The sequence below is a fragment of the Solanum stenotomum genome, chromosome 2 (genome assembly GCF_019186545.1).
Source record: "Solanum stenotomum isolate F172 chromosome 2, ASM1918654v1, whole genome shotgun sequence".
Lineage (NCBI taxonomy): Eukaryota > Viridiplantae > Streptophyta > Magnoliopsida > Solanales > Solanaceae > Solanum > Solanum stenotomum.
This window is the reverse complement of record NC_064283.1, coordinates 2,985,664-3,005,525: the sequence shown is the minus strand read 5'-3', so window position 1 is coordinate 3,005,525 and position 19,862 is coordinate 2,985,664. Positions and strand designations below refer to the sequence as shown.

Genomic DNA, 19,862 nt, shown 5'->3' with positions numbered 1-19,862 from the left:
GTGTATCTTAAAAAAATTACACCTAGTTTTGAATCATGTATCTCGAGATATATGTATCTGGACGCATCGAAATCTGGTAAGATTCATATATTGCAAACAAACGCAAATCTAAGTAATTAACTCCTAAACTAATGAGATTTCTGTAAATTACCATTTAAACAAATGAACAAAGTTATTGTGTGCAATTGTTGCTGGTACATTAGGTAGGACATGAGGAAAACTGATTATTGTTTAAAGTTTGAGAGAGAGATTAAGTTTTAAAAAAGTTTAAAATGGCAATACTAGTTGTGATTTGTGAACACAAATAGCCCAGAGGCTGGACAAGTTGTTGGGCCCAAGGCTGAAAACCAGGGAGTGGCCCAAGAATAAGGCAGCCCAACAATAGATTTGCTTGGGATCCATATATTGTGAAAGAAATTGTTTGATCCTCTCATCTCTTTCTAGAGAAGTTTCTTATCCATATTCTTAACTCTAGCTACTTGTTATTTCTCCTCTGTTATAAATTTAGAACCCCCAAACACCTAATCCTGATTCCGCCTCTAGCTATCAATGCTTTTATAATACTTGAGTATTTGTGTTGAGAATTCAAGTTCGTTACAATAATATTTTTTATTTAAATTGATGAATCATGATTTTGTAATGTATCTAGAAAATCTATATAAAATCTTTTTTTTGTCATTTCAGAACTAAAACAAATTCAAACCTTGTCCATTGAATGAGTTACGGAGCTTTTTTCGCGCATAATACAATGTCTTGTCATTACCTCAAGCCCACCAACAATTTCACGTTGTCTTTGTTTATGTGTTAATTTGTGAATTGATCTTTTTCTTTTTAAAAAATGTTGTGCTATGGACCTACTGATGAATCATGTTAGTGATAAGGAGAGCTACCTTCATCTTTATTTATTTCAATCGAAAAAATAACTCAACGAAAACGTCAACCTATTTTATTGATCACTAGTCACGTTGATAAGTACTATTATGCAATTGAATTGCAAGCTCGCAAGGTACTGCTGCCTTTGTTTCCACCCAGCTGGAGTGGAGCCACTTCTGTCCTGTCCTCCCCCCTATTATTTTTTTTAAAGCTTGTCTTGTTTTCTCTTCTTCTCTTTGACTGCTAATAAATCTAATATTTGAGTTATGTATATTAATATAAAGATTAAAAAAAAAATGTACATTCTTTTTTCAAATTATCAACTCACGGTTATCGTTAAAATTCGCATTGTAATTGTAAGCACTATCCACTTCAAAAAAAAAATTAAAAGGAAAGAAGATCCGAATAATGTCATGTTATCATATATAAGCATATATTACATCAAAATCTTGACGTTGTTTTCAGAATATTATAGAGTAAAAACTTATTCACACTAGTTTAATAAATTAATGAATGTAAGACAAGTGTCTTGCATACATTTTTATCATTGAACCGTAGTTCTATTTATGTATTTTCGTTTTAAATTTTAATTTTTAAATTGATTAGTTCGATATAATTAAATATCCGATGTGAATAAGTGCTTATTATACTTTTACCACCATATGTATTACCACGTTATTTGTATTTTTTTTTTGTTGTCTTCTTACTCGTGATTATTTGAGATTTTCTTTTGTTAGCTTTTGAATAACACTTGATTATTTTGATCCCAATAATTCATACATATGAAAACTTTGAAGAATTAGTTGGGACATTACGGCAGGTCGTTCAATTGGTTGATGGAAATGGTCGATCTCAGAGATAATGCAAAAGCATTGGGAAGAAAACCAAAATTAAACTTAGGAAGTGTTGGGAAAGTAGGTGAGCTTTTTATGACTTGCATTATGTGTTGACCCTTTCATGGCCAGGCCAGCTTGCCCTCCATGTGATTGATACCACATTTCCAATAGTATAATGGCCCATGGGTGGGATGTAGAGTTGCTTATGGATTCATCTGAACTCAGTTATTTTGATTCAGAAGTTAGATCTAACTATGAATTAAAAATAACAAGAGATAAAGTATAAATAGTTTATTTTAATAACCAATAATTATATTTCGGTTTAAAATTTCACTTGAAATCATAAAGCTCAAATCATGAATCAGTCTTGACAATGAATTTTTGAAGTGATTCGCTCTCATTCATGATTTCTAGGTTAAGAATTGTTCAAAATCATACGAGGAATTAATTACTCATTCTTTGTTTATTCAACATGAAACTCTTTAGTATTTGACCTCATGTCCATGAATGAACATCTGGAGTATAAACAATTTAATATGAAAGTCCGTCATTGGTAAATAAGATTTTGCTCTGATAACATATAAATACATGAATCTCTAGCTTAACTAACTTCAAAAGTTAGTTGATGAGAGAAAAAATATCCAACACTATATAAGGAGACCAAGTATGGTCATTTTGTGTTTGAATTCTAACCATTCATCTCTTTTTCATCCGATCTGACACTCTTCAACACAATGGGTTGAAATCTGAAGTCATCATGGTAAACGATTAGGAGTAATTAGTTAATTATTACATGTTGCGTACAGAAGAGTACTTCACTAATTGAGATTTGGAATGTATATGATTTTTTCAAAAAAGATATTTAATTATGATTAGGATATTGATTGAGTAATAATTAAGTAGGAGAATGAAAGTCATGCATTAATTGCCTAATAAGTGTAATCACATGATTTTTTGTGTGACCTGAGCTAGCTGTCTTGAAAACAACATGGCATGCATGCCAATGCAATTATTTTAATTTTTTTATTTTCCCTTACTCTAAAGTCTGAAATTATCAATTCTGATTTATTACTATTCATAGGGTATTTTTTTTTTCTAACATAAATACAAATATACACTCTAAAAGTATTCTGAATCTTTAGTCCTCATCTGTTCATCTCAGCCCTACATTGTCCTCCACACATCATTTTCATGAACCTGTACTCCCAATTACCCCCTTTTGCTTGGCTGTTTATGTTTACACCCTGAGCTTTCATGATTCCTTCATATATACGCATATATTACTTAAAATGTTCGACCGTCATTTTTCATTTTTCAAGAGCTTTTTGTATGTCAATATGATAAACAATATATTAGAGTAGTAATAAAAATTTACATAATTTGAATCTCGAAAAAAAAATCCATATCAATACTAGATAGAAGGAGAACAACATCTCAATCAGAATTGGGGGCACAAAAAAATTCATCGAAACTCCTACTATATAAAGTAGATTATGGATTGTGTTATCTTCTTCATGTGCTTGCATTTTATATTTGAATACTCTTAATCAAAATCTTTTTATCTCCTACTAATAATCAATAGTTTAGAATGTTTTAGCAAATTATTTTACTCTGTTACAGTTTATTTATTCTTTTACCATAGAAATATAATTTTATACAATTCTCATTAATAGCTTTTGGTGACACTTCAAATAATTAGACTCTAAAATTGGAATTAACTTACACTACAGTAATTTGAATTTGCACCTCATACGTCTACTTCAATTAATCATATTATATTTAATAATTTATTCATTTAGATTCATGCTACTTACCATGATTATTAGTATACGATTTAATTCCCACTTAAAATCATTATCTTAATAGTTAGGTGGGATTAATAAAAATTGTGGTTGAGTGATAAATATTATTTCATTTTTAATTGGAGATCTTAGATTTGAATCTTCTTACTTAGGTATAGATTCGCATGTACTTTGGTCTTCCTATGGAGTTTTTCTAAGCATAATCGAATTTAGTCGAGCTATAATATAGGTGACATCAGATATGATATAATGAAGAATAAAAAAATAGTTAAGCAAGTATTCCAAAATTAAAATCACAATCAAGCTAGCCCCACTTTTAGCTCCCCATACTATTTAGAGTATAGACCACAAAGCTCTCTTCTCCCGGCAAGTAGTTAACCAACCGCTCAACCTCAAAGGGAAATTTCTCTGCTTTCGCTGTAGTGTAAGCTTCACCGGTCGCCGGAATCTGACATCATACAATGTTCCCGCCAAAACCTCAACGCCGGACTCAGTCGATGCCACGTGGCATTTCTCCTAATCTGGCCGACAAAGTGATCGTCGCCGTGAAGGCGGAGAAGGTGATCAATAAGACCGCACTAGCTTGGGCTATAACTCACGTTGTTCGTCCTGGTGATTGCATTACGTTGCTAGCCGTGTTTTCTGATGAGAAATCAGGTATATTTTCCGCTGAATTTAGCTAGTAATTAATCGTATGTATCGTTTAGATTTCACCTTTTTAATTAAAAAAAAAATTACAGAGAGAAGAAGATTCTGGGGATTTCCGAGGATGAGAGGAGATTGCCGGAGTAATGAACGGACGCATTCACATGATCGGATTGGACAAATCACGGAGTCTTGTTCTCAGATGGTTCTTCAATTTCACGATCGCATAGATGTGAGTAAAATTTAATTTTTTTTTTATTAACAGTAAGAGAGAACTGAGAAGGGGAGTTTGGCGTAACGGGTAAAGTTGCTTCCCGTGATCAGGAGCTCACAGTTTGAGTTGTGGAAACAACCTCTTGCAGAAATCTCCACGCACAGCGTGAGCTTAGGCTTCTGTTTTAACCGTCCTCCCGTCTCGCTGGGAACTGCATTTGCTTTACTAGAAGGGAAACTTTTTGAACTTTTAGCCCTATGATAGATTGATGTATGTGTATAACCATGTCGTTCGAGTGGACCTAGGTAGAAAATTCCAGGTAAATGTGTAGTTTAAACATTTAGGAATTCGGTGTAAGTTGAAAATCAATTGCAGGTATATATATATGTGTGTGTAATTCAGTAGTTAATCTATATTAATTTGTTCTTCAATCTCTATGTCAATTGTCATATGATTGAGTTTTTTATGGATTAAAGAAGATTCTAAGCTTGTCAGGATCCAATGTAAACTGTTGTACTTAAAGCTAATAATTTGTAAGGAGTTGCATGTGCTCTGCAGAATCAATGGCTGGTAGGTAATAAAATATTGAAGGAATCTTTTGGTACTTCTGCTAATTTAGGCCTGATAACTCAGTGATAGTTTTGGTGATCAATCATTAGCACTACAATGTGCCGGTGGACTTCTATCTTTTCCTGGACTAATGAAATTAAGAGAAAAATATGGAGTCGAGTAAGGAGAAAGTACGCTGAAAAGTAGTTATCTTTCCTTTAAAGATTAAGATTTACGCTTGTTTAGACATAAACTATAGATATTGCAGTGAGAAATATGATATTACCCTTGCAAACAAGCATGCTTAACAGTAATGAAATTGTAATTTGTATCATCTTCTGTTTGTAGGTTAGGGTGCGAATTAAGGTCGTCTCAGCTTTGTGTATTGGTGTGGTGGCAGCTGAAGCAAAAAGCAATGCAGTCAGCTGGGTCATTTTGGACAAGTAATAGCATGTAAATGTATTATATCCTTTTTCACTTTCTCTCCTTGCCTCATCTCTGTTACCAACGCGAAATGGATTTTTTACAATAACTTCAAGTTGATTTGCATGCATATTGCTGGATTATGGAAAAGCTGTAGTATACCATATGTTGTTTCTCCTCTAATTTCTCACCGAGACATTTACATAGGAGGTGTATGTTACTTCTATATGTTCTCCATATACCTTATATACTGTAATTGTAATTGTAATTGTTAGTTGCTTTTGTAGTTTTTTTCTACTTTTTTTTATGGGGCTATCTCATTATTCTTTGTTGTGCATAAGGCAATATGTTTCTTTTCCTTTTCTCTTTCCCCTGTTTTAATATCTAGTGGACTCATTTTCTTTTTGTTTTATCACTTTTGTTCTACAGAAAATTAAAGTTAGAGCTTAAGCATTGCATGGAAGAGCTTCGTTGCAACATTGTAGTGATGAAGGGTTCCAAACCGAAAGTTCTCAGGTTAAATCTAGGATCTTCAGAGGAACTACAAACTCCTTTCTTTTCTGCCAATTCCTCTCCTGTTTTGGATAGTAGAGACTTACAGGATGAAAGAATGAAGCATTCTACTCCGGTGAGCAGTCCCGAGGATCAAAGAACATCCTATATCAGAACTTCATTGCTGAATTCATTGACGGATCCAGACAAATTCCTTCTATATGAACGGAATCCCCTGTATGAAGGGCTCGATAAAGAAACATTTTCACCGGTCCACAAGCAAAGTGGGCGTGATCATCCAGTAAATGACCTGCCCTCGTTTGGGGAAAGGATAATAACTCTTTCAACTGTTCCTAAATCTCAAACTCATAATCATAAAACAATCCTTTGGATTCCACAGAACGATATCACTGCTGACAACTATTCAGCTGTAGAAAACTGCAAAAGTACCTCACATTCAGTCACTTCTAGAAATGAAAATCAGAATTTTATCGGGTACAACAAAAACCTGAGTACCCAAAGAAGCAAGTTAAATCGAGACACTGACATGGACTATGTTAACTCCGGCATCAGAGAAGCAGTCTCTTTAGGTCGAACTTCCTCGATACCTCCTCCTCTATGTTCATTCTGTCAATGTAAAGCACCATCTTTTGGAAAGCCTCCGAAACTATTTCACTATGAAGAGCTACAAGAAGCAACAAACGGATTCTCAGACAGAAATTTTCTAGCAGAAGGTGGGTTCGGTCTGGTTCATAAAGGGGTTTTAAGGGATGGATTGGTCGTTGCAGTAAAGCAGCTGAAGTTTATTGGTTCTCAAGCAGACGCTGATTTTCGTAGAGAAGTTCGAGTTTTGAGCTGTGCTCAGCATAGGAATGTTGTACTGCTGGTTGGTTACTGCATTCAGGGAAATAGGAGACTATTTGTATATGAGTTTATATGCAACAAGTCCTTGGACTTCCATTTGCATGGTATTTTCTGTTAAATTTCTCTTTTAAGTTCATCTGCAATCCAACCTATATGGTGCAGCTTTATATGAAGTTCAAATAAATATTGCAGGAACAAAAGAAACAGCTCTAGATTGGAGTTCACGTCTTAAGATAGCTATCGGGACAGCAAGAGGCTTACGTTACCTTCATGAAGATTGCAGAGTGGGATGCATAGTTCACCGGGATCTCAGACCAAAAAACATCCTCTTAACTCACGACTTTGAACCTTTGGTAAGTTCTGAAGCTATCTATAATTGTGTGTGTTTATAGATAAACACTTATTCTTCTATAAAAAGCCTAATCATATGGCTTATTTATTTAAGGTTGCTGATTTTGGGCTTTCACAAATGTACAATGAATGGGAAGTTTCTGAAGATGATGAACATTTAATTAGAACTTCAAGGTAATTTTTGTTTATCTTTATGTCTATGCTAACAACATCTCAATCTTCCCCTAATTGTTGCTTATTATTATTGATAGACTAGAACTTTTCGGCCTAGTGTCATATACATCTAAACAGAGATCCTAAGCTCTAAGACAGCTTATGTTTGACTTTCTTTTTTCAGACTCATCGTCGACAGATAGATTGATGGTTACTTGATGAAAATTGTTTTGGAGTTGTTTTCCAGGTATCTTGCCCCAGAATACTCCAATGATGGGAAGGTCACGGAAAAGGTTGACGTATATGCTTTTGGCTTGGTGGTATTGGAGTTGATAACTGGTAGAAAAACCACTGACTTGCAATGCTACAGCGGTCAGCACCTACTTCCAGGAAGCCTTTCCCCTATATCTGGAAAGGGACAATATCTTTCAGCTTTTAAAAATCAGCTGCTCGACTCCAACTTGACGTCATCTCAGCTTGAAAACTTCCCTTATGAACTACAGGCAATGAGTCATGCTGCTTATATGTGTCTACAGGAAGATCCTCATCTGCGACCTCCCATTTCAAAGGTTCTCTTTTCTTCTTTTATTTTGTATTAGAGATGTATGGTTAGTGTATTGTTTTCCATTTCGTAGGCCTAATGCACCTGATGCATGGTGGGAAATTTATTCGGTGTTTCGTTAAATTCCCAGGTACTTAAAATACTAGAAGGAGGCAGAGCCATTCTTGACTCAAATTCATTTGGCAGTAGAAGTGGTTATATGCAGGGAACAAATTCTAATAACCATCCTGTATCAAAGAGACATTCTCGCAGGCTATCTTACTAAGATTATCGGAAAGCGGTTTTTACTTAAGAGTGGTGTGAATCCTAGATCCTCTTGTAGACGTTTTCCCTTCATACTCTAGAAATAATAACTCCAACCTAAGATAGATAAAGTTGTCATACAATTCTATTTACTTTTTTGTACAATTTAAACTTTTCTCATCTCTCATTGTATCACATTTCTGGTGTATATAGATGTAAGTTCATTCGTGCATCTTCGTGTAACTTCTTTGAACCCTTTGACCGAAGCTATCTGAATTTAAATTTTTTCATATTTTCTCTTAAGTGAGAAGATGTTTGGTGTAATGGAGACTATCACAGGAGTCAATATTTCATGTTTTGGCCTTCTGTTTAAAAAATACAGCATTGGTTTTTACTCCTTCACAATTCAGTCCAATGTCTGTTTTTACTTCTGTTTGCAAGGACAATGAGCCTTGTTATAATTCCTCTATGGAGATAAAATTAGCTGCTGAGTTTGTCTACTGATATTTTGGCCATCGACGTGGGACGACTTGACACCCCTCAGAAGCCAGGCCTGCCAACTTAAGTGTGGACAACATAATATGGGGTCCAACATTGATCAGTAAACCCAGAATTGGGATGGCTCTGACTCTGATATTTGTTTAAGTTTATCAACTTTGAAATGCACTAATGAATATCAGTTAACAGTTATTAAGAAGATAATTGAAAAAAGTCTTGTATGCACTAGCCAGTCAGTGAGGCAGGTTTTGAAATGCTGTTCGATTTAACAAGTCTTATTCATTCAGGTATACTTGATGACTATGAACAAGAAATTTTGATATTTTACTTTCATATTCATCATTATAGAAGTGGTTGATGGGCTTCTTGAGGTGTCCACAAGTCATCGCAATCAGGGGCGGAGCTAGGCATCTAAAACCCCTTCGTCAAAAACCTACAATATACAAAGGTCATCAACTTCAATATATTTAATTTAATATATTTTAAATTTTCTTAATAAAATTTTTTATTTCGTCACCAAAAGTGTTATGACATTTAAGAGTCAAGATTCCCGCTCTCACCTAACACACTACACCTGCGGTAGAAAAGAAGGAAATAATGGACGGTACCAATGAAGAAAGAGAAGCAGAGCTACTTTAGGCACATGGTGTTCGATGCACACAAGCAGAGCTACTTTAGGCACATGGTGTTCGATACACACCCTTCGTCCGACGAAAATTATGTAGTGTAAATAATTTAAACGTTAGTTATTATGTCTTCCACAATAATTAAAATATTGTGTACCTAGTGGTTGATACCGCAGTATTCAACTCTCGTATACATAATTATATCAGATATGTTTCTAAATATAAAATAAAAGACTTCATGATTTGACAACGTGCACGTACATGTTTGGCATGTGTGTTAGTAAATTCACTTCAAATTTGTCATAACTTAATACTTTCTTGAATTGTTCCTTGAGAGAATCTTTTAGTGCTGGTAGTGATGAGAGAACGTGGGAAGAAATTCAATCATACATCTTTTTTTCTTTTATTTTTATCAAATTAAAAGGGTCAAAAGTCAAGTCGTGTACTCGATGACTAAATTGGTGCAACAAATAGTATCTCATGAGAGAGGTTATTGATCAATCTCCCCCATCAACACCTATTTAAATCGAGTTCATCATCACACCTCTTATTTGATTTGTGAACTATTGCTTAGACAGTAAATTTATTCAATGCGTAATAAAAATATAGTGGGGTTAAGAAAAACAAGTTGTTCATGGAACATGCTTCGCAGTATCATTGAAATAAACAAATAATCGTAATTAATAAATGTGATATCTGATTTGCCAGTTTCCAAATATATTTATTTATCTATATAGAATCATGAAAAAGAAGGAATAGTGCCACACTTCATCTTGTTATTGACATGATCGAACTACTCCTTTGTCAATAAGAACATTCTAATTCTTTATAAACGAAATTCTTTTAGCAAAAATCAAATTAAAGTAAAGAATTGAAGGTAAATGATTCTTCTCGTTTCTTTTGTTTTGATTATCATATTATTTGTTGTTGTTATTATTCTCTTCTTTATTATTTTTCAGTATAATTTCTTTGCTATTATATTTGTGTACATCTTATCTAAATCCAACTTATGAGATTACACTGAGTATATTATTGTTATAATTGAAAGCAGATAAGCAAATGCATCCTAAGCAAAAGAAGGAACAATTGAGATTCATTTACCATTAATTAAAAAATATAGGTTTGAACTCGACTTTTATTAAGAAAGTTTCAACCTTTATTAGACCTACTTAATCAACATAATTTGTATTAATCATATCAATAAATTTCGAATAGCATATATATAAACTAAATAAAAAGATAGAAATTGAATTAGTAAATTTCAAATACCAAATTACTAAAAGAAGATCATTCGCTATTTTTATTTTGTTCCAACAGTGTAATGAAAAATAGATCCGAAAAACTCTTTTTAGTTAGCAAATATTTTACATGCTATTTTATAGGAAAGTGGTATAAAGTAACTAAGAAATTATAAGTAGGAAATTATTCACACAAAAGAAAATATACACACTACATTAATTACATCACTTACACCATAATTAATCCCTTAATTACCTTATCATGTCAATTAACAACGGTGTAAAATACCATGCAAATTATACTAATTAAAATCATGCATCAACATTACACGTGTCATACACTCGGACCGTCCGATTAATATTTAACGGATGGGATTGAATCCCAACTATTATCCTCTTGGCCACTTTGTTGCATAGTGGTCATTTGATGCAAATTATGTGCCATTTCTGAAACGCTCCAAATTTTAACCGATTTATCAAGACTCCCACTATAAACCACCCATTTTTTTTCACTTCCGGTCGAGGAAGATTTATCTTCCTCGACTGCTAAGCATTTAACCGGTCCATTATGACCGGTTAATATAGACAAACACATATGAACCGGACCGTCCCGCTTCCATACAATAATATTTTTATCTGCTGAACCGCTAAAAACCAAATTTCCAGCAACGGCTAAACAAAGAACCGCTAATTTATGCCCTTTAAGGACCCCACCATGGATTAAATTTTTCTTCTCACGTTCCCAAAAATTTAAAACCCCATCTGATGAACCGCAATAAACCACTGATCCGGGTTTATTTACCGCTAGAGCCGTAACGGCGAATTCTTGGTTAAGTAACGTTTGAACAAAAACGTGATTTACGGTTTTTCCGTTTGACTCTCTTTTCCATACTTTGACGGTTCCGTCAGCTGAACCGGTGTAGACGATTCCGTCTATACTGGCGACGACGGAGTTAACGGCATCGTCATGGGCTTTAACGGACTCTAAACATTTGGAATTATCAACTTTCCATACTTTAAATGTTCTATCCCATGAAGCTGAGTATAGAAGGCCTTGACTATGGTCCATGCTTAAACATGAAATTGCGTCACAATGCTTGATCCAAAGAGTGGTCCGATTGCGTTTTACCTGTTCAGACATAATATAATTAAATAATTAAAAGCATATTATGTTTAATCATGTAAAAAATAACATTATAGACTTAGAGTTTGATTCAAATCTCATTACCATGGAAAAATAAAAAAATGTCAAGATCGTGAAAAAATCATGTACATAAGTGAGGAAGTACGTTAAGATTAAGTACACTTTTTACATTAAAATATTTGACTGGCCCGTAAAAAAAATCAGATCATTAAATCATGAAAGGCCCTAACAAGTCGTCATTGAAAGTAAATTGAACATATTTAGTTAAAAAAATACATTTCTTATTCAAAACTGGCTAAAAAAATGTGTCATATAAAATGAAACGTAGAATCAAGAAGTTATTATTTGTTGAATGGTGAGTAAATTTACCTCTACATAGTTGCTAGGCTTAATGGAAGCCTTGAAAATGTCAATGAGTTTAGGCAAACTCCCAGCACGTTTATGGTTGTTAGGGTTCTTCGATTGCACCTTCCAAACTCGAACTTTTCCGTCTTGATGACCGGTGAATATCTTCTCTCCGGCGATAATAATAGCTTTAACAAGACCGCTATTTGATTTAAAAGCTGAAAATTCCTTCATATCCTTCCAAACACGTATGTTTTTGCTATCTGAACCAGTATAAAGAATATCATTCTTTGCAGCTAAAGAATAAATATGTCCTTCTTCACGAACAAGGGACCCAATGAGTCCATTTTGTGGCAAGTTTTTTGGAAAATCATCATCGAAGTTATACCAAGGGGATTTAGTATAAGGGGAACAACTTTGGTTCCATGGAGACAACATTGTAGGGGACCCGTCTTCGCTAAGGCGATTCGGGTCATAAAAACTGCTGTGACGGACGTCAAAATCATCGTCGTCCGTCACAGCAGTTGACGACATGTTGGGCACGGAGTGTACCATGTTGTTTAGAAAACTATTGTTATAGGGACAAGTTTCAACTAACATTTGAGGTTAAACTTGTAATTTTTTTGGCCTTTTCTTTGTTACAAATTTAATTTTTCGAATTTTTTCCAAGAAGAGGAGAATGATATGACTTATGAGAGAGAAAAGGCAAAGGGAGAAAAATGGAGATGAGGAGAAAATTGTAGGATAGAAGGGAGAATGGTTGAGAGGTTTTGTAGGGGATTGAATATATATATATATATATATATATATATATATATATATATAAGATCTTGCTAAAAGATATTGACACGTGTACGGTGGATATTATTATGGATTTGATTAGATTTTCGGTTGTTGTTGTAGTATATAATATAGATAAAATTTTATTAGCGTCTATATTAAACTTTTACTTATTTATTACTATCAAGTGATTTTATGAAGTACCACAAATTTATACTCCATTTACTAATTATGATAAAGGGGAAAAAGTATATATGTAAATATTTGACTTGCATTTATGGATTTGATATAATATTTGATATCACTATGTTTTTATTAGGAGAAATGATTTGATATAAGAAATCTGAAAAAAAAAACTATTTTTTTTTATTTAAATTGTAAGAAGACAAGAAATTTCATTTTCTCATTTTTACATATGTCCATAAGTTATTTTCTTCTGTTTATTTTTTAAAACAAACAAAATAAATTATATTCACAGACACCGTGGAACTTTTTGGCAACAGAAAAGTATATGGAATTTAAATAAACTGTCTATGCACGGCTCTCCAATAAGATTCAAATAAAGTTATATTTTAGGGGTTTGACAACTAATTAACATAAGAACATGATTATATACATAAAGTCATAAACAGGGAGAGAACTTAAAGAATTTTGCAGCAACGTGTCAACTTGTTAATCTTTTTTCATAATTTACTTTTAGTTGATTGTTGCTTATATATATATATATGCCACTATTTTTTTCTTCAAAATAATGATTTCGTTTTATCATAATATGACATAAAGCTAGCTCGTTTGAGTTAGCTGATTAAAAGTAGTTAGTAAGTATTAAGTGTTGAAAAATGGAAGATGATTATATAAATAAATAGTTACGTGTTTGGATAAAAATGTTAGATATGTTCCTGAAAATGACCAACGTATTACTTTATGATTTATGATTTATGGTTGATCTTGAGGTATAAGTATTTTAATTTTAGTGTTTACCAAATGTATAAATAAAGTGAAAAGTACTTGTAATTTACCATATCCAAACATTTTTTTAAAACTTAGCACACTCATGAACATATATATGACACACATTTTGAAATGCCATTTTTAAAATTTTCGCTAATAATTAATGTAAGAGTTCTAATACTTTTAAATTAAAGTTAAACATCGCACTTACCCAATTAGATACAAACCACTTCAATGATTAAGGTTTATTTTAGATTAATTAAGACATTAAGAGCCTAGTGCTTAGTCTAATTATTTGCTTACGTTTGTATGATTTTGTACATTCATTTTAGACGTACTAATTTTCAACATCTTATTGCTAGGCGCATGACAATGGGATTAATTGGTTTGTTAATTTTACTCTACCTCTGAAAATGTGACACGAGACTTGAAGTATTGAGTGCTTAGGAATAATTTGAAAAATGAGTGGTATTTGAATTCAGTAAAACATTTATTAAGATTCATAATTTGTGTTATAGTATACAAAAAGAATATTGAAACAAACAACATTACTATAGAGAAGTTTGACTTTAGGAATCTGAATTATCTCTTGTGGATTGTTATACAATTAACGTTTTTATCCTCATGAACAATAGTCAATTGTTGGCTCAAAATAATCAACTAAACAATATAACATGCTCCTTCGAATGAAAATAAATAGAAAGACAAAAAAGGAGGCGTTGACTTTGAAATGATGAAAGATTGAATCATTCCTTTAATATATTCTGTCTATTTCTTTATGACGGATAATTTATTCATGAGCTCAAAAAAGCCAAAGAACCAAAATCGACCAAGTTTTCTCATATCTCTGAATTTAAATGTTTTTAGGAAAATGTAAAAGTAACAATCAAATTTATTCTTTCACATAAATGGAAGCATCTTATCCTTAATAAATTCTGAATTTTCTGGCCATTTGTGGAATGTGCTTCCCTTGAATCTTGATAACATTCACCATGCGTCGAATTGATTCTTTCATATTTATAACTTGTCAATCTTGCAAAATGTATATATAGTATTAATTTGGATTCAGCTGAATCCAGTAGTTTTGCTTCACTCTTAGTATAGTATATTAAAATTAACAAATCTATTAAATATGAATAAATATTACATTTTGATCCCAGTAACTCAAACATAGGGAGAATTAGGATATTTCCTTAATTTCATAGGTTCTGAATTTTAGAACGATAACTAGCAAAAAGAAATTAATAGTGTGATGAGATGTTATACCGTATATTGATCAAAAGGAAATCCTCCCCACGCCCTACCAAAACATTTAACAACTTTTTAGGGGCTACTTATGGAGCAAAAGAGGTGTTAGTTTGAGTAATGATTCTTGGTAGAAGACTTGTGTGTTAATTTTACAAAATAATAGTACCAAAAAGTAACAAAATTATACTCCCTTTATCTCATTTTATGTGACATTTTTTCCTTTTTAGTTAGTTCCAGAAAGAGTGTCACTTTACTATAATTAGAAACAATTTGAACTTTAAAATATCTTTTTTACCCCTAATGAAATGATTTCCAACCACATAAATATGTATAGATTGTTTTAAACCATAAGTTTCAAAAGTCTTCTTTTTTTTCTTAAACATCGTGTCAAATCAAATGGTGTCACATGAAATGAGACTGGGAGTAATATGAAAAGGACAAATTTGTTCTTTTAAGTAATGTTTTTAGTGTTCAAGGTTGAAGCTGCGCAACCTTAATAATATGCCCAAAGGGAATAAATAAATGATAGACATATATCTTTAAACCTACTAAATATATTTGAAATGTAAGGACAGAAAATATTAGATCCAAATATATTAATGGCTTATAGTGGTCGGCTGCTAAAATACAAACTTTAAAAGTTGCCCCATGAATAGGGAAGAACTCGAACCTTACAATTATCTTAACAAAAATCCAAGAATATATCCTATGATATATATTAATATTTAAACAAAAATGAAATCGTGTTCTCAAGGTTTCAAACTCTATAAAACATTATCTTTAAAAGAATCTCAAACTCAATGATTCTAAATTGAAGCATTTATCCTAATGCTTATCCATGCCTTGAAGTTTAAACGCAAAAGCTGAGGGTTTGACAATCTATTCTTATCCGCAAATTAAAATTTAAAGCTTATGAATATAAAAATATTTTAACTTTTTAAAATTTATCGAGTTCTAAATTTTTAAAAGCAAATACATGTTATATTCTAATTTTTATATATATATATATTTTTACATTTCATGCATCAAGTCAAAACTTAATAAAGTAAATGTATGAAAAAGAGTACTAACAAACAAAATTTTTCTAATTGAATTATATAAATTTGTGTAATGCCGCCCAATGTCATGTCATGCATATTGTTTCACCATAAAAAGAAAATGGACACTAAAATGGACTAATTAAACACTCACAACAAACACAATAGGAAAACGAACGGGCTTTACAAATTACAACCAAATCATGGATAACGACAAGCCCATCAATAATTTTCTTAGGGTTTCCGTTGTCCTAATCAAGGAATTGTGGTAGCATTACTAAAAATTGCTTTAAAAAAAAAAAAAAAGATCGAAAGATTATATCGATCTTCAATTTTTTGGACCAACCTTGTCCTTTAGTTTTTGCATTGTTTTTAATAATGTTTGGTATATAAACAGAGGCGGACTGGGGGCAAGTGCACCCGTTAGCTTCTGAAAAAATCATGTGTTTATATACATCTATCTTGAAAAACTGACAAAAATTAAGATATAATTAACAGTACATCCATAAGGAACATAAAAGTGTTCTTGTGCTGCTGGTACAAGGTAGATGAACGATCCTTGAGGCCAGGATTTGAATCCGATTCACCTCAGTGTATAAATATAGTACTTCTAATACTAAATTATAGTACAATGTTCGTTTACAAATTTAAGTCTGACATAATTGATACATACATCATATCCAGTATTATTCTTACACATAATAAATCATAGTATTAACAACCCATATTATATCCGTTCTAATACACCTTATTCATTATATTCCAGAAATCAAACATTCGATAAAAAATAATGTCAGTATAATTAATCTCACCAATATTAATAAAATAGTCTTGTATTATACCCCTGCCTTCAAATTCAACGGCCAAATAGCCGCGGGACAACCGACACGTACACAAAAAACATATCACGACAGCCAATACCAGTTATCCGTTAATTACCTGCCACGATTAAAAGTATCATATTTTTCCTCGGTTCCTTTCGGCAACAATAGGGCCCACATAAGTATACAAGTGGGTCCCACTTTCTTAAAAAATATATATATACTGCCACGTAGTAATATAGTGAATCTTATAATAGAAAAAATAGGTCATAAATAATATAGGCCTATTATAAGAAAAAATGGTAGGGGCTAACTACACTTAGGTCAAGTAGTTTAGGGTAAAAATGAAAAAAGGGAGCATGTGGAAAGGCCTTTTTTTTTTTTAACCCACGTTAATTCGTAGGATCGCAGTCGCTATAATTTCTGTCACAGTCTCTATCTTAATTTGGGTGAGCGCTTTGTGTGCACTGGATAAACCCCCAGTGTGTAATAACCTGCAAACCTCACTAGGCAAGTCCTATGCGATAGACTCGACTTAGAAGGCATTGAGGGGGATCGATCCTGGGTCATCCGTGTGGAAGGGCCTTTCTGAACAGTTTAATTATTAATTATGAAAGGACTATGCTGTCGTCCTACACAATCTTGGAAAGTAAATAATGGAAGAAACATTTGATCATTCAATATTTTTTGCAACCTAATATATGGTACTTTTTCAATCTTCTTTTACCTATATGTTGTTTATAGATATCTAATGCATGTGAAGGCACTATGAGTTACACTTTATGTTTTAACCTTTTTAAATTTTTTTGTTTTTTTGGGTGAAATGCATGGTGAGTATAGTGTGAATGACAGAATAATAAATCTAATCTAAATTTTGTATTTGTTTTAATAACTTTATTTGTTATTTGTAGAAATTATATATCATAAATAATGTTTGAAAAGAACCGTGTATATGTAGATGTAGAGAGGTTATTTTTTAAGGATATTCATAGTTCAAGTGTTATTCATTTTTTACTGACTCAAAATAATAAAATTTTGAATTCATAAATTTCAAGTTATGAATTCATACTCTCGGATGGTAGGAACCATGGAAAATAAGAAAAATACTCGAAAATGATCTCTCTATCTTCACAAGGTGGAGTAAGGTTATGTGCATATATATGCACCATCCTATCAGACTCCACTTATGGAATATTGGATATATATATGTTGTACGTTGTTGTTGGAAAATAAGAAATACAACTAATCCTGATCAACAATATGTTTAGTTATACAAATTTATTATCTTTAAGTAATTCTCTACCGTTGAATCCCTTTAATTTGATTTATTTGTGTGCTTATATTTATATAGAAGATGAAACGCAAGAGAAAGACTAGTGTATTTATACACTCTTACACTTTTATTATGCTTTAATTTCCATAGTATGCTAAACATTATCACTCCAATCCCAACTTTAACCACATACACGAATTGCTAATATGGTTAAGTTCTCAAAAAAAAAAAAAATTAACAGAGAAAAAAATACATAATTTGCTTGCGTAATGAATAATTTTTGTACATTTTGGGTTAAGTAATAAAAAAGTTACCCATTATCTTGACGGTTAAGATTTTATAAGAATAATTGTTTTGGTGTGAACAAATTAAGGTTGTGATGGTGTGGTAAGTACTCCTTCCTTCATCCTTAATTTGTTCTAAAACAACCTAAACAATTCAAGTATCGAGACTCAACGTTTGTGATAATTTAAAGTTTATTCCAAAAATATCTTTCAAGACCATACTCATATTTTGTTGATCGTTGAAATTTTATCATCTTTTTTATTTGGTTATATAAAAGTTATCATTTTGGAACACAAAAAAAAACATATCTAAGCATGACATAACGGACATTATGTGCAATGAACTAGCTAGCTAGGTGTCGTTCGTAGAAAAGTTGACAAAAAATTAAAAATTACATATAATGTGTAGTGATACTTTTAAATTATGCTTGATCGAGCACTTTTAAGAAATAATGCACCAATCTGCCCAAAGATCAGTGTATTATACAGTGTTAATAATCATTAAGGTAAGTTTAACTTAACACAAAGTAGTATCTGGTTTGTAATCAAGAAAATAACGTAGGAATATTTGGATTTTTTTTTTTAAATAGCGTGTAACATTTTTCTTATTGTTGTGAATACTATGAGAAGTTTATTAACAATTTTCAATTCTCTACGGACCTATAGTGGAAGGTGAAATAGAGGCCTTAAAGGTAATTTTTCATTTTCACCTTAGTAGTAATTGAATCTTAAGGACTTCACACTTCAATTAATTGACAATTATAGTTTGACAACACATCAACAAAGTAAATATAGAATTTGGCTCCCCTCCATTACCCTTTCCCTCTGTTTCGCAAGTACACATCTAAATGAAAGATATGTGTACTATTTAATTGTCAAAGGTCAAGATTATATTGCATTAACTAGTATCATAACCATACTTAAGAAATAAGTTTTGAACAAATAATTTCTTAACTTTTGATAAGAAAAATATTCCTACGAATCTTAGAACCGTTTGATTTCATTTTATATTTCTATATTCAAATATTAATATTGTACATTATTTAATTGCTTCCTATGCTAGCAAATTTATTCTTGAAATATTAGGTTGAGAAGTAAAAAATGCATAATTAGGCTACTGTGAAAGTATTAGAATTACAAATGTGAAATATTAGATTGAAATAGAAATCATATAATAAAAATGGGAAGTAAAAAATGCATAATTAGAATTACAAATGTGAAAGTATCAAAAAAAAAAAAAATTCTTTTAAAAAATAAAATAAAAGAAAACATCAATTTAAAGGTAAAATATTTTGTAAGACTACTGTTAGGCTAAACAAACTAAACGTTGCTATCATTTTAATATTTAAATATATAAAATAAAATTAATGATATAAATATATGGATAGTGGATATCAAAAATTGAGAAGAATTAATTATTCTTACTAAATTTGGGGAGATTTTTTTGCAAAACTTATTCACTTAACTATGGTTATGATATTAGTTAATGCAATATAATCTTGATCTTTAACAATTAAATAGTACACATGTCTCTCATCTAGATGTGTACTTGACGAAATGAAGGGAAAGGATAATGGAGGGGAGCCAAATCCGAAAATATTCAATGAAAA

The 19,862-nt window shown here is 31.8% G+C and overlaps 2 protein-coding genes across 4 annotated transcripts; one reads left to right on the top strand and one right to left on the bottom strand.

Annotated features, from left to right (window-relative positions):
* Positions 1-3,852: 3,852 nt before the first annotated feature.
* LOC125855080 (inactive protein kinase SELMODRAFT_444075-like) lies at positions 3,853-8,260 on the top strand. Of its 3 annotated transcripts, XM_049534737.1 has the most exons (9): positions 3,853-4,168; positions 4,252-4,388; positions 5,268-5,362; positions 5,772-6,802; positions 6,891-7,051; positions 7,144-7,223; positions 7,450-7,574; positions 7,706-7,771; positions 7,895-8,260. In XM_049534737.1, the coding sequence occupies exons 1-9, from the start codon at positions 3,973-3,975 to the stop codon at positions 7,900-7,902; spliced, it is 1,899 nt and encodes a 632-aa protein (XP_049390694.1). In that variant the 5' UTR covers positions 3,853-3,972; the 3' UTR covers positions 7,903-8,260. The 3 variants fall into 3 exon arrangements, with proteins under 3 accessions (XP_049390694.1, XP_049390693.1, XP_049390696.1); XM_049534736.1 differs by having other exon boundaries at positions 3,856-4,168; positions 7,450-7,771; XM_049534739.1 differs by lacking the exon at positions 3,853-4,168 and having other exon boundaries at positions 5,268-5,372; positions 7,450-7,771.
* Positions 8,261-10,560: 2,300 nt separating this feature from the next.
* Positions 10,561-12,593, bottom strand: LOC125855090 (protein JINGUBANG-like). Its single transcript, XM_049534756.1, has 2 exons — positions 11,883-12,593; positions 10,561-11,498 (listed from the first exon to the last, which is right to left on the bottom strand). Exons 1-2 carry the CDS (start codon positions 12,456-12,458, stop codon positions 10,725-10,727), a joined length of 1,350 nt encoding a protein of 449 aa, XP_049390713.1. The 5' UTR covers positions 12,459-12,593; the 3' UTR covers positions 10,561-10,724.
* Between the last annotated feature and the right edge of the window lie 7,269 nt (positions 12,594-19,862).

Bases quoted from the DNA above. Each gene is read 5' to 3' on its own strand.
- LOC125855080 (XM_049534736.1), top strand. From the start codon at position 3,973: ATGTTCCCGCCAAAACCTCAACGCCGGACTCAGTCGATGCCACGTGGC. The intron at 4,169-4,251 runs GTATATTTTCCG...AAAAAATTACAG, and splicing joins GTTTTCTGATGAGAAATCAG to AGAGAAGAAGATTCTGGGGA. The intron at 4,389-5,267 runs GTGAGTAAAATT...TTCTGTTTGTAG, and splicing joins AATTTCACGATCGCATAGAT to GTTAGGGTGCGAATTAAGGT.
- LOC125855090 (XM_049534756.1), bottom strand. From the start codon at position 12,458: ATGTTAGTTGAAACTTGTCCCTATAACAATAGTTTTCTAAACAACATG. The intron at 11,499-11,882 runs GTAAATTTACTC...ATGTCTGAACAG, and splicing joins AGCCTAGCAACTATGTAGAG to GTAAAACGCAATCGGACCAC.